Below are 15,409 nucleotides of genomic sequence, written 5' to 3'. Positions count from 1 at the left end.
ATATCCCCAGGAGGGTCTAAGGAGCACACGACTGAGGTTTGAGTGACTTTTGCCATTTGGCTGCTGTAAACGATCTAGCTGAACGCGGCCGACTCCCCAGCCCAGCCAGGAGGAATGTCGTGTGGAGAGATCAACAAACTGTGTGGCATCATGTTTACTCTGCACCACTGGCCATGCCACGTATCTGTCTGCTTTCGTCGCCCAACACAATGCCTCAATTACAGACCATTAAACCATGATTTACTGGGCTCTTTTGTAGATGCTTGCTTTTGGTATTACAACGTCTGAAAATGACTAAAATGTCATGTAAATATTATTACGCGTTTTTGATGATTTATTGTGAAGATGTCTGCTATTCGCACTTACTCTAACATGTCCCTGTCTCTTCCTCGCTCCCTCTACTCTTCCTTCCGAAACCTTTTCCCATTGCGATAGCCATCTCTGACCCTTTTTGTTATCCTAGTGTAAGAGATGCAGGGTGGGGAAGGAGAATAGAGACTGAACCAAAACAAACATCTCCACACTGAATTAAAGGGTCACGCAGAGAGCATGGCCTCTCTAACCCCTCTGTAATTAGGGCCTGGGGAGGGCTGTGGATGTGGCCTGGCCTGTAGCAGGGTAGGGTCCTGGGGGCCTCCAACAGGGTGGGGTTCAGCACTGCAGATGTCAGTCTCCCTGGGGAATCCCTGTCTGTCTCTCTCCCTAGCCCTGCCTAGTCTCAGGCAGACGATCAGGAGCCCCTTGACGTCAGAAGCCACTCAGAGACAGACAGGCCTCAGGCTCGGCCTACACCCTCGGGCTCACCTCCAAACTGAAGGGGAGGCGGACTCAAATAATACACAAACAGAACTTCCTTAGGACGGCAAGACTATTTAGCAGTACTTCATTAACACAGCAGTTACTTCGTCAATACAGTGCACTAATACTTCTTGGACAGAATGCGTTTGTCAATGCATCGTCAGCTTCTGGAGACACTCACAAAGGAGGCACACTTGGCTAAGCTTATGAACCAATATTTATTTTCTGGGCTCGGGAATTTCCCCCTCCCTCGGGTGATGTGCCTTAATGCACGCTAACAGGTACATTTTGTTAACCACAAACTCATTTCCACAAGCAGACTGACATAGATGGCAGTTCCTGCAACAACAGGAACCACAGTTATAGATTTTTTTTAAAGGCACACAGCATTATTAGCGATAATAAGTACATATACAGTGCCTTCAAAGTATTCACACCTCTTGACTTTTCCCACATTATTGTGTTACAGTGGGATTCAAATGTATTTAATTGTCACTTTTTTTGTCAATGATCTACACAAAATAGTAATGTCAAAAGGAGAAGAAAACATGGGAAGAAAAATACACATTAATATATGGTATATTGATTAGATAAGTATTCAACCCTGAGTCAATACATGTTAGAATCACCTTTGGCAGCGATTACAGCCGTGAGTCTCTCAGTGAGTCTAAGATCAACATTTGCCCAGACTTCTTTTCAAAATTCTTCAAGTTGTCAAAGTTGGTTGATGAACATTGCTAGACAACCATTTTTAGGTCTTGCCATAGATTTACAAACAGATGTATGTTAAAATGATAACTTGGCCATTCAGGAACATTCACTGTCTTCTTGGTAAGCAACTCCAGTGTAGATTTGGCCTTCTGTTTAAGGTTATTGTCCTGGTGAAAGGTGAAAAGCAGACAACCAGGTTTTCATCTGGGATTTTGACTGTGTTCCATTCTGTTTCTTTTTTTATCCTGAAGATTTTTCCAGTCCTTAATGATTTACCAGCATACCCATAACATGATGCAGCTACCACTATGCTTGAAAATATGGAGATTGGTACTCAGTAATATGTTGTGTTGGATTTGCCCCAAACATAACACTTTGTATTCAGGACAAAAAGTGAATTTATTTTCAATTTTGTAGTATTACTTTAGTGCCTCGTTGCAAACAGAATGCATGTTTTGGAATATTCTTTGTGCAAAACTGTCAAGGCAAAGGTTGGCAACTTTGAAGAATCTCAAATATAAAATATATTTTTGATTTGTTTTAACACTTATTTGGTTACAACAAGATTCCATAAGTGTTATTTCATAGTTGATGTCTTCACTATTATTCTACAATGTAGAAAATAGTCCACCTTGAATGAGTAGGTGTATCCAAACATTTGACTGATGCTGTATGTCGGCTCAATTGGTAATTCCCTTTCAATTTCAATTGCGCTATAAAACTGAAGTCTCGTGTTCTCCTAATAGAGCCCCCCCCCCCGCCTCAGACCCAGGCCAGGGTGGATTTCCACAGAGTCTGAAAAGGGATCCCATTCCTACTAGTCAGCAAGTCAACCAAGTCCATCTGTACTGGTCACTGTGTGGACAACTCATTGAAACAAAGAACATTACAGTTCACGTCCCATTGATAGGATAGTCTCGAACAAGTTAAAATCAGCAACAAAAGAAACCAATAGCAGAATTGGTCAGCAGCCTGTAAAACGGCTGCTATCCACTGTGGCAACATCTTAGTGTTTTTCGCGACCGACGGTGGAATGTTATGATCCATGCACATCCTTGGACAGGATATGGCTCTCACGGCACACGGCATGCTGAGACTTCACTAAGCCTCAGAGGTGAGTATGCTGGGGCCATCGATAATACCCAGCAGGCCTCCCATAGAAACACACACAGCAGGTTCACCATTTACCTCATAACGACAGAGAGCCATCACACATAGGCTACATGTAAGGTTCTATACTGCTACAGGCATATTTCTATATATTGTGACTGTCACAACTAGGTTGTGGACTATGCCAAGAATCGATTTCCATAAGTCTGCTTTTGAAATCAATTCTAGGGCATAAAGGCCTGAATGTGGATGAGGCTTTGTTATAAGCTTAATAAATGGGCATGGTATTTTTCCAGCACTAACAACGCTCTCATCAAAATAGTTTGGGCAGGCAGCCCCTCCGTAACTTAAGCCTCTGTTTCCTAAATAGTCCATTCATCTCATTACTGAAGGATAGGACTGGGCCGGCTCCTCGCTCCTCTACACCAAAGTTGCATCCCAAGTGGCAACCTATTCCCTACATAGTGTACTACTTTTTACCAAGGCCCATAGAGCTCCAGTCAAAAGTAGTGCATTATGTAGGGAATAGGGAGCGATTTGGGATACAGACCAAATACCAGCTGCTCTGACAGGCCTGTTCCTCGCCTCACAGCTCCCACTGTCAGAACCAAAGCTGCCTGGGCTGTTACTGTTGCTGAGTGCAGATTTTGCTGGATGAGTTCCCACAGCTTTTTGACATCAGAGTGGGAAGAGAATGGGGAGAGGCTGTGTTTAGGATATCTACATTTATAGTCCTCCTCCACTGGATGGCTTTATGCAGTGGTTTAGGGAGTGAAGAATAAAAGACTGACTGGTTAAACGCCCTGATTACCCCGCACATTGAGACCTTCCCAGACACCAGGGCCCCTACACACACACAGACCCAGACACAGACACAGACACAGACACAGAAACACACACACACACAGAGAGAGAAAGTTCCATTAAAAGCAGGAACAGGATGTAATCTTATGTTTTCAAATTAGCCAGCAGCATAAAGGGCCCCAACGAGTTTCTAGCTGAACATTAATTACCAGGAGCAATTACTCTAGCAGTGAAAGGGCCTCAGCCAACCCTCATTAAAAATCCTTTGTTCCCCAGGCTAAACTAAACACCCGTGAGAGCCGTGCCTCACTCTGCCTTCTATTGACAAGCATGTCTTGCCTTCGATGTACACTTGCCATACACTTACTGTTCTTGTAAACCCACGGTGGTTTTCTATTCGTACAATCTGTGACGTCAAATGACCACGAGTTAAATTTGTGATAAGGTTTCAACACAGAGGCTGAGCTCATGTAAGCATTGGAGAAAGACACACAGACACAGCGTGAGTCCATGTCGGTGTTTTGAAATGTCCCCTAATTTCATGGTTGTTCATTAGATTCACTGACTTTAGTCTGGAGGAGTGTTGTCTAGAAGCTCCCAAAAGGTTTCTGCTCTCTGGCAGGTTGCGGTGGTGAGTTGAAATGAAAGAGAATGTGGCGGAGAGGAGTTGAATGTTGTTGCTCCTTGGTATAATCCCAAATGGCACCGTAATTCCCTAGTGGAGTGTAATCATTTTGACCAGGGTCCATAGGGCTCTGTTAAAAAGTTGTGCACCATGTTGAGAAGAGGGTGGTATTTGGGATGCAGATTTTGTTAAAGCCACAACAGTTGTAAAACTGTGCCAGGGGAATAAGGAACAAAAAAGATTGCTAGAAACAGTCATAATGATGAGAGCAATATTTGAATGGTAACACACCGTCTCTAATTCATTAAGACTGTTTAGCTGGGTAAATATTGTTGCTAGAGTCTACAGTCTTTTGTCTTTGTCCAGTCCCTTGCCCTACAAAGGCAATTGTCGGCAGTAGTGATTGTGCTTAACCTTGGGTTTGTTGCCTTCGTTTAAGTTTTGATAGAAGCCAAATGGAGATTTTCTGTTGAAGAGAACGGCTCTTTGTTATTGGAGGAGGTCTTTGATATGGCGCGCGTGTGTTGATATAGTCCAGAGTTCGAGGTGATCGACTGGACAAAGGGGAGCGTTTGTGTTTGTTTGTGAGAAAATTTCCTGTCGGGCCCTCGAGCCAGAAATGACACCGACAAACAAGATGATTTCAATTTCATTTTGACTGGTACATATTTGTCTTTACAAAACCACTGAGGAAACTGCCAGTTAACTGTCATCCAGCTCTAGTCCAAAGAGGACACACACCCAACACCCTGCTCTCACTCGGTCATAAGACTGTTATCTGCCAGCCGGTTACATAAAAAAGCCCCACACCCCACTCTGGATGACGTGAGTCCAACGTTAACCATTCTGACTTGGGACTGATGGAATGCTAGTCAATATCCGAGGGCCATGAGAAAATGTGCCAATATTCTGCCCTTGTTTATGTTGGCTGGAGATGTTGTCTGAGAGCATTGCAGAGTCAAAGCATGGAGACTTGAAGGGCACAATCTTATCTCCTCATTGGTAATGGAATGCCTCTCCTTAAACTGAACTTTGTATTTCGTCCGTTAGTTTATATCACAGAAACGAGATTCAGAACCGATCCCACTCCAACTACGGGTACTCTGGCGTCCAACCGGCTCAAACATAGAGCCATCACTCCTCTTTGTGTTGGTCTTCACTCTACTGCTTTGGGTGTCCATATTTCTGTCCAGACTTTATGCTTCACGCCACCCTGAATGTCTAGCCGGGCTGTCAAAACATCAATCAAGCGGTTGTCATAGAGACAAAATAGTCAGACGTGTAAAAGGACGGTGGTGTGAGGAGAGCACAGGATTGGAATTCCCCCAAATGATAGGAATGCACATTGTGTCTGTCCCACTTCAGCCGTTCGGAATGGATGCAAATACTTTGGAATGCAATGGCTCACTCCACTGTGCCACAAGCACTGAGTTAGTGACACATTTAGCAGCTACTGGAGTACCAACCCAACCGTGAAATTAAAACACGTTCAAGTGTAATTTTCTCTTCTCCATATAGCTGTAAAGGTAAGAGCTAGATTCCCCCCTCTCTACAGACGCCACGGCTCCTCGCGTTCATGTATTCCAAGAGGCGTTGATATGACATCATGCAGCATTTATGACCCAGTCCGTTTCGGTGATGCATATTTGACACTGTCTAGATGCTGAATCGAAGCAGTGGGAAACGGAAAGAAACGATTTCAGTGTTTGTGAGGAAAGTGCGTAGTTTAAACAGCAGGCTTGGATATGAAGAGAACGTCGGGTTAGCTTATTAAACACACCATTGAGTTGATTCAGAGTACGGTTACATGCAGTGGCGATTTGAGCATGTATGTCATGGTGAGGCAAAAAACAAACAACGTGTGATGCATGCCAGCAAAGCCACAACACTAGACAAACGGTGCCCATAAACTGTTAGGGAATATATAAAGCTGTCCCAACAGCAGTCCCAACATCTTACCACTGCTATCAGCAGAGCCTTGTCTGGCAGCGAAACAGTTCATTCAGCCTCATTTACGGCCTTTAAAAAAACCATAGCTGCTATGGCTGACTTGCTTAAACAAAATATGGTTTCTACTGACAATTGAGATGTACAAACTATGGTATAAGGGGACGACAAGCGGATAAGAGGCAATCCATAATTTCGATTAAGACATTAATGAGCGAGCCAGGATGGACGTAGTCAATAACTAAGCCTAACCCAGCTTACTACACAACATACACTTAGTATTACTTTCTTAGCTACCGTATACATATCTCCCTGGCATATCACATCATTTATGCAGCAGCATATAAGACATTTTTGACAAGTGGCGCAGTGGTCTATGGCTCTGCATCTCAGTGCAAGAGGCCTCACTACAGTCTCTGGCTCGAATCCAGGCTGGCTCACATCCGGCCGTGATTGGGAGTCTTATAGAGCGGTGCACAGTCGTCTGGCTTTGGCCGGGGTAGGGGAGGGTTTGGCCGGGGTAGGCTGTCATTGTAAATAACAATTTGTTCCTAACTGACTTGCCTAGTTAAATAAAGGTTACATTTTTTTTTAAATGGAAATGTGCGTCGGTCCTTCATTTCATCAACGAAAGAGAAAGAGGCCGGATTTACAATTCCGAGTTGGATGACTGTTCATCACTGATTTTCCCAGTCGGAGCTCGTTAGCCACTGTCACCGATTCCTTTCAAACCACTCATTGTTGAGTTCGTGACTTGTTGTGTAATGTTTATGTCCAATGGCCGATGAGCACCAATATATTTTATCTATAATTTTAAAAGGATTTGACAGTAGATTGTCGACTTGATTCATGATGACTGCTAGCCAAGATGTTGACATCAGTCCAATCAAAGCTACTGTACATATAACGTGATTTGATGTAATTTTATCTGTGGCCGATGACCTTGAGCCTTCTTGGAAGGGCACTACTAATGTAACTATGCCTGACCCAGAGGGCTTGAACTTTCAATGTCTACCCTTACCAAGGACTTACACTTGGTGGTGACATAGTGTCCCCATGAGTGACAGAACATTAAGCCAATCGCTCCTATTTTCTGCTGGCTTGCCCCACCACCACAGAAAGCCCTGAGCTCGGCTGAAAACCCTGCATTTTGGAGCTGCCTTACTCCAGAAAACAAAAGAGACCATGTTTGTATGCGGCTTTATTAACTCAATGATGTATATATCATATATTATATATTATATATTATCGCCCTCCAGGTCCCCTCGGAGAGTTCATCAATGAGCTTGATGCATTGATAAGCTCCTTTCCTGAGGACGGCTCACCTCTCACAGTTCTGGGCGACTTTAACCTCCCCACGTCTACCTTTGACTCATTCCTCTCTGCCTCCTTCTTTCCACTCCTCTCCTCTTTTGACCTCACCCTCTCACCTTCCCCCCCTACTCACCAGGCAGGCAATACGCTCGACCTCATCTTTACTAGATGCTGTTCTTCCACTAACCTCATTGCAACTCCCCTCCAAGTCTCCGACCACTACCTTGTATCCTTTTCCCTCTCGCTCTCATCCAACACTTCCCACACTGCCCCTACTCGGATGGTATCGCGCCGTCCCAACCTTCGCTCTCTCTCCCCGCTACTCTCTCCTCTTCCATCCTATCATCTCTTCCCTCTGCTCAAACCTTCTCCAACCTATCTCCTGATTCTGCCTCCTCAACGCTCCTCTCCTCCCTTTCTGCATCCTTTGACTCTCTATGTCCCCTATCTTCCAGGCCGGCTCGGTCCTCCCCTCCCGCTCCGTGGCTTGACGACTCATTGCGAGCTCACAGAACAGGGCTCCGGGCAGCCGAGCGGAAATGGAGGAAAACTCGCCTCCCTGCGGACCTGGCATCCTTTCGCTCCCTCCTCTCTACATTTTCCTCGTCTGTCTCTGCTGCTAAAACCACTTTCTACCACTCTAAATTTCAAGCATCTGCCTCTAACCCTAGGAAGCTCTTTGCCACCTTCTCCTCCCTCCTGAATCCTCCTCCCCCCCCCCTCCTCCCTCTCTGCAGATGACTTCGTCAACCATTTTGAAAAGAAGGTCGACGACATCCGATCCTCGTTTGCTAAGTCAAACGACACTGCTGGTTCTGCTCACACTGCCCTACCCTGTGCTCTGACCTCTTTCTCCCCTCTCTCTCCAGATGAAATCTCGCGTCTTGTGACGGCCGGCCGCCCAACAACCTGCCCGCTCGACCCTATCCCCTCCTCTCTTCTCCAGACCATTTCCGGAGACCTTCTCCCTTACCTCACCTCGCTCATCAACTTATCCCTGACCGCTGGCTACGTCCCTTCCGTCTTCAAGAGAGCGAGAGTTGCACCCCTTCTGAAAAAACCTACACTCGATCCCTCCGATGTTAACAACTACAGACCAGTATCCCTTCTTTCTTTTCTCTCCAAAACTCTTGAACGTGCCGTCCTTGGTCAGCTCTCCCGCTATCTCTCTCAGAATGACCTTCTTGATCCAAATCAGTCAGGTTTCAAGACTAGTCATTCAACTGAGACTGCTCTTCTCTGTATCACGGAGGCGCTCCGCACCGCTAAAGCTAACTCTCTCTCCTCTGCTCTCATCCTTCTAGACCTATCGGCTGCCTTCGATACTGTGAACCATCAGATCCTCCTCTCCACCCTCTCCGAGTTGGGCATCTCTGGCGCGGCCCACGCTTGGATTGCGTCCTACCTGACAGGTCGCTCCTACCAGGTGGCGTGGCGAGAATCTGTCTCCTCACCACGCGCTCTCACCACTGGTGTCCCCCAGGGCTCTGTTCTAGGCCCTCTCCTATTCTCGCTATACACCAAGTCACTTGGCTCTGTCATAACCTCACATGGTCTCTCCTATCATTGCTATGCAGACGACACACAATTAATCTTCTCCTTTCCCCCTTCTGATGACCAGGTGGCGAATCGCATCTCTGCATGTCTGGCAGACATATCAGTGTGGATGACGGATCACCACCTCAAGCTGAACTTCGGCAAGACGGAGCTGCTCTTCCTCCCGGGGAAGGACTGCCCGTTCCATGATCTCGCCATCACGGTTGACAACTCCATTGTGTCCTCCTCCCAGAGCGCTAAGAACCTTGGTGTGATCCTGGACAACACCCTGTCGTTCTCAACTAACATCAAGACGGTGGCACGTTCCTGTAGGTTCATGCTCTACAACATCCGCAGAGTACGACCCTGCCTCACACAGGAAGCGGCGCAGGTCCTAATCCAGGCACTTGTCATCTCCCGTCTGGATTACTGCAACTCGCTGTTGGCTGGGCTCCCTGCCTGTGCCATTAAACCCCTACAACTCATCCAGAACGCCGCAGCCCATCTAGTGTTCAACCTTCCCAAGTTCTCTCACGTCACCCCGCTCCTCCGCTCTCTCCACTGGCTTCCAGTTGAAGCTCGCATCCGCTACAAGACCATGGTGCTTGCCTACGGAGCTGTGAGGGGAACGGCACCTCAGTACCTCCAGGCTCTGATCAGGCCCTACACCCAAATAAGGGCACTGCGTTCATCCACCTCTGGCCTGCTCGTCTCCCTACCACTGAGGAAGTACAGTTCCCGCTCAGCCCAGTCAAAACTGTTCGCTGCTCTGGCTCCCCAATGGTGGAACAAACTCCCTCACGACGCCAGGACAGCGGAGTCAATCACCACCTTCCGGAGACATCTGAAACCCCACCTCTTTAAGGAATACTTAGGATAGGATAAAGTAATCCTTCTCACCCCCTCCCCCCTTAAAATATTTAGATGCACTATTGTAAAGTGGCTGTTCCACTGGATGTCATAAGGTGAATGCACCAATTTGTAAGTCGCTCTGGATAAGAGCGTCTGCTAAATGACTTAAATGTAATGTAATGTATATTTTTGACATTGTTTGCAAACTGATGTGACATGTATTAATGCCAAAATAACATGCAAAACAGGCAAGCCCCCCCCCCAAAGTATATTTCTTTGCTAAAAATGTGGGTCTCAAAACAGTAAGGGCGGAGCCCCACCTGCCCTGGATGACAGGCCGCCACTGGTTACATGCACACAATAAAATGATAATTGTGAATATTCAGATTAATATAGTTTTATTTAAATATTTGAATGTTTTGTAAGACGAACGCTTTCACTAATAACCCTGTGTATATGGACACATCTGAACTCAGACTACCTGATAGGACTTTGATAAATGCAGGAAAAACGTTCCACCACGGCAACCAATGCTATTTTTGAGAAGCCTATTCCCCCAAAAAACGGACATATGAAGTTTGTGTGTGAAAACTATTTTAAAGACGTATATTTTGAGCTCACTTCACTCGCGCATAAGAGGGGGGCTGGTGCTGCTGGTGCTGGCACCTGCGTAGTTCAAATACACCGCGGGAACACGATTAAACCATTTACTTGTCCTGATCATCTGAAAGACTGCTCAGAAAATCAGATGTTTTAAAGTCGCCGTATTCCATTTGGACTATTATGATTATCGAATTATTAGTGTGTATAAAAAAATAAAAACTTTCTTTCGTCATATCCCCACAATGTTCCAACAAGCTAAAGAAACGTTCTGGGAACCTTTACAGAACAGACTAAATGCGTTCTGCTAACGTTCTTGTAACATCAGGTGAATGTTTTTTGCACCCCGAAAATAAACATTTTAGAATCATCCACACAACTGGACAGATTTTGTGTTTTGGGAACATATTTTTTCCCACAACTTAATGAAACATTCTGGGAACCTTAAAAGAACAGATTAAATGTTTTCTAGGAACATTCTTAGAACATCAGGCAAATATTTGGTACAAAAATTATATTATCATCAGCACAACTGGACAGTTACAAAAAAAACACTTGCCGCGACCTAATGAAAGTTGTGTGAACTTTCACACAACCAATTTTGGTTGGTTGGGTTGTTGGTCTCAGTGGTTGACACCTCTAAAAAGGTTTGCATTGGCATTCCTGCTGTAACATCTGAGCCCTGCATCTACCACTGGAATGCATGGCCTTCTGTGGTCAGGTGCTTAGGAGCCCTAATGACTACAGTTACAGAGGACTCCCATCTCAGTTACCCACGATAAACCTTGAGTCACCATAGCCACGCTGCAACTGGTGCAGATGACGGTCCAACTAACTGTAGCTTCCAACTGTAACTCACCACAGTGGAGCTCCAGTGTCCTGGCGGGGGGGGTCATGTGGTTGACCTCAATGATATCTCCCCAGAGGCTTTCCATGCTATGCTGCCATCAGACTATCCACAAACATGCATGTTTGTATGAAAGATAAGCCCAGTGGCCCTTGGGGTATGAGTTTATTAGTTTCCAGATATAGCCAGAGGCCTGTACTGTAATGGCTCATGTTTGGCTCTTTTGAGTAGAAGCACAAACAAGGTTATTTAATAGAACTCTGGAATCAGCTGCCTCTCCTCCCAGGGTTGATTACATCACTGGCCCTAATTCCACTGTGTCATTGATTAAACCTTATCCACAGCAAATACCCTTCAAGAACAAGACCACAACTGTCCTCTGGACTGATGCTGGATTCATCAACTTACCAAGACATGATAAAAACCCTCCTCAATATAGATACAATGTTAATTCACTGTGAAACATTAAAATAGTATTTCTCTTTGACAATATGTCATTTTCGTGGAACTTAACATCCAACCTCTTCATGTAGTTTAGAAGAGGGACAGAAAAGTGTCAATAACAGGGGGCTGATATGGAACACATGGCCTCTCTAGAGACTCCTCAGGGGTGTGAATATCTTTACATTTCAAAAGCAGTACCACCAGCTTCTACAAAACATGCCAATGACCTCGGCCATACACACAGAACTGAATCACCCTGGCAACAATCTACAGCGGGTTATGTTCTGGGTTTGGCAGAGGTTTTTCAAATATGTTCCAAATGCTGAGCATTCATTGGCAAATTCACATAGCGGTGCCTTTGGCACAAGTGTCAACTATGTTGCAGGTGAGTGTGACCAGTGGAGCGTGGTTGGCTGTGTCTGGAATGGGGGAGGAGATAGGGAGGACTTGTGGCAACACCCCTGTGCTATTGAAAAGCAAGAGCTGAAAAAGCTGCAACGGGAATGGTAACATTTTACTGACGTACAGTAGTGTTCTGATTCAACCAGAACACTATATAAACCTAAATAGTTGATAGTTAAGTTGAACATCTAACCATTTGTTCGGGTGACGACCCTCCCACTCCCTCCCACTCTGTCTGACATATTCTACCTCTTTGCTCTTGTTTTCCTTATTAGGATGTCGGCGCCATGGGACACACCTGGGCCCGGGTGTGTCCCGGGATAAATGCACCTCTTCCCCATTCTTTGAGGAGACTCTCTCCATGCAGACACACCTGAGCCCGGGTGTGTCCCGGGTTAAATGGACCTCTTCCCCATTCTTTGAGGAGACTCTCTCCATGCAGACACACCTGGGCCCGGGTGTGTCTCGGGATAAATGCACCTCTTCCCCATTCTTTGAGGAGACTCTCTCCATGCAGACACACCTGGGCACAGGTGTGTCCCGGGATGAATACACCTCGTCCCCATTCATTGAGGAGACTCTCTCCATGCAGACACACTGATAGAGTTTGGTTGTGGCCTGTTTGTTTGTTTGTTTGTTTGTTTGTTTGTTTGCGTTGGCACCTTTCAACAGCTCTCATTATCACATTTATACACGCAACCACTCACTCGCACTGCTGATTACTGACTACACACACCATTGTTAATTGTGTTTAGTGTACTTTAGTTAATAAATACATTGTGTTATTCCTTATCTCCATGTCGTCTCCCTTTTTGTTACGAACTTCGAGCCGGTTCGTGACACATGCGCCTTTCCAATGTGCCGTGCGTATAGAGCGTGTTCTTTCGGGACGCGTTCTGGTCCACTTCGGGGTAACATTAAGCCCTACACCAGTTATTTTCCTCCTCCTGGTTGGCCTGACATAGTGTTCACAATGTGCCAGAGAATTAATGTTTTACTGTCCCTGTGCCCAGATGAGCCGGTACTAAACTCTCCAAGCCACAACACTCTGCAATTATCATCTATATTAACAGACTTAACGGTGTGATTTGGACCAGACTGCTGAACCTTCTACCATCACCTTCCCAACATGAGGGAAAAAGAGGTCCCGGTTCAAACAGAAATCCCCACCACACATACAGTTTGACGGTTGCCACCAACCCCTTAAGGGACCTATCTTTACACCTGAATCAACAGATACGGGCATTTCCCCATCTCACACACATCCTGCATCTTCAGAGGACAAGCAGGAAATCAGCTTCCTTCTCCGATTAAACTTCTGGACGCAGATGGAAAGACCCCCAAAACACACTGCAGAGATGCCGATTGAACTCCCAGAAGTATATTTCCCTATTTAAAAAAAAGATTACGTCTGAATAAAATATCCTTAATGGACCTCCATGTTTCAGAAATGAGCGGAGCCTGTTTTGGAAAAAGCTTGCTCTCCACTCATACACGCACACGCACACGCACACACACACGCACACGCACACGCACACGCACACACACACGGCAGTTAAACCAGCGGTTAGAGCATTGGTTCGAAATACTCGAGCCGACAAAGGTGAAAAAGCTGTCAATGTGCACTTGAGAAAGGCATTTATCGCTAATTTGCTCCAGGGGCGCAGTACTACTCTGTCTGACCCTGTAAAACAACACATTTCACTGCGCCTATCCGGTGCATGGGACAATGAAACATCTTTATGTTCACACACACACACAAACCCTTCTCAGGATGTAGTCTCCAATTATTCTCAACGGCAGCTTTCCACTCCAGAGCAGTTGCATGAGGCCCCTTTGTCAGCTGGCCACCGCTAGAACTTTTCACCAGCCCCATAACTCTCCAAACTGCTTCATGTCACATAATAACACAAGCATTGCTGAACACACTTGTGAGAAAACTCACATGCTATATAAGGTGCTGGGAATTACATCATGGTACATTTGATTGGCACATTCACATCTTGGCATAAAGTTTAAGTTACGAGTTCATGTTGCGTCATCCTGCTTGCTCACAAACTCTCTCCCCTGTACTCTGCCTTGGCCACCTTCTAACTCTCTCCTAGCTTCTCAGATTCAAAGAGAAGACAAAGGACTACAAGAGTTCGCTTACTGACTCAACCATAGTTTAAGACTGAGCATGTAAGACACAGAGCCAGGTGGGGAGGCTTTAAGAGGTGTAGTACTCACTGTGTAGGAGCAGAGTACAGAGAACCAGGGTTAGAGCCATCCCTCTCCAGGACCCATTCATTCTTCTCATGGACACAGCCATCCTCCAGTCCTTTGTGAGCCGCTGTGTGTGTGTGTCTGTAGAAGTGTGTGAAAGAGCGTGATGAATGAGTGAGTGAGGGCTGGGGGTGTCGCGTGTTTCCTCGCAGAGCGGGACAGACTGGCAGGATAAAGCGTGGTTTATGCTCTGCTGGTTTCATATGGCCTCTCTCCTTTGCCCCCTCTCTCTCTATCCCTCCTTCTCAGTCTCCTTCACCACACCCCTTTTCTGACTGGCTGAGTTAAACTCTTCTCATGCAGCTGGACGTTTTCGTGTGTGTGCGTGTGCGTGTGTGTAGAAAGTGATTCAGGGCGTGAGCAGGGCGTAGTAGGTCTGTGTGAGTGGTAATATAATCCGGGTGTGCATTATCACATCTGTCTATTCAGAATTTGTGCGCTGTGGTCTGGATCAGCAAACCCATCCAGCTATTTCCACAAACCTGGAAAGCTATTGCTGAGAGTGGTATGCCATCTAAACTGTACTGTGCATTCTTTTAAAGATCCCTAAAATCAAGCTTTACGATACATGTGAACTAGCACCTCCGCTGTATATTTGGAGTAGACCACAACGTGACTCGCTGTATCTAACCCTAACTGAGACATCCCAGTCAGCCTGTTGGCTCTGGAGGGGTTTGTCTGATCAGTTCTCCTTTGAAGATGCACCTGGTAAACAGGAAGCGATCTCCCCTGGTCTGCCCACCTGCTTAATATTGTGCTGCATAGCTCAGAGGCGTGTAGCAGTGCATTGCATCAAACATCACATCTCCACATCACTCCATTCTACTCCGCCTGGGCTTTAAGTTTGTCCCTGGACTGGTGAGTCAGTTATGTCCGGTGCGGCTGCTCACACCCACAGAAATCCCCACACACAAACAAAATCACCCTATACACCCATGCCATATGCAAACACACACAGTGTTTTGCAATCTCATACCCTATCCAAGCAACATTTGGGATCCAGCAGTTTATTTTCTCTCTTTGTAAATGCAGCCAGACTGGCGTTTCTTGGGGATTGCCTGCAAAATTGCTGGTGAAACAATCGGGCCAGATGGGGCTGAATCAAGGCAAGAGCAGGCAAGTGACGGGGACTGGGACACTCCTGCTAGTCCCTG

At 46.0% G+C, this 15,409-nt stretch overlaps 1 protein-coding gene across 4 annotated transcripts in view; it reads right to left on the bottom strand.

The window, feature by feature from the left end:
- LOC124045986 (mucin-5AC-like) overlaps positions 1 to 14,495 on the bottom strand; it is a 35,354-nt gene extending 20,859 nt beyond the window's left edge. For 3 of the 4 annotated variants that reach the window (XM_046365869.1, XM_046365871.1, XM_046365870.1), the window contains exon 1: positions 14,220 to 14,495. In XM_046365869.1, the coding sequence (XP_046221825.1) occupies positions 14,220 to 14,301 (82 nt within the window). In that variant the 5' untranslated portion in view covers positions 14,302 to 14,495. The remainder of the gene's footprint in view (positions 1 to 14,219) is intronic. The other variant, XM_046365867.1, reaches the window with a different exon arrangement.
- Between the last annotated feature and the right edge of the window lie 914 nt (positions 14,496 to 15,409).

This window comes from Oncorhynchus gorbuscha, linkage group LG10, assembly GCF_021184085.1.
Source record: "Oncorhynchus gorbuscha isolate QuinsamMale2020 ecotype Even-year linkage group LG10, OgorEven_v1.0, whole genome shotgun sequence".
NCBI classification, from domain to species: Eukaryota; Metazoa; Chordata; class Actinopteri; order Salmoniformes; family Salmonidae; genus Oncorhynchus; species Oncorhynchus gorbuscha.
Note: the sequence above shows the minus strand (reverse complement) of the source record. Positions and strands in the feature narration are given on the sequence as shown.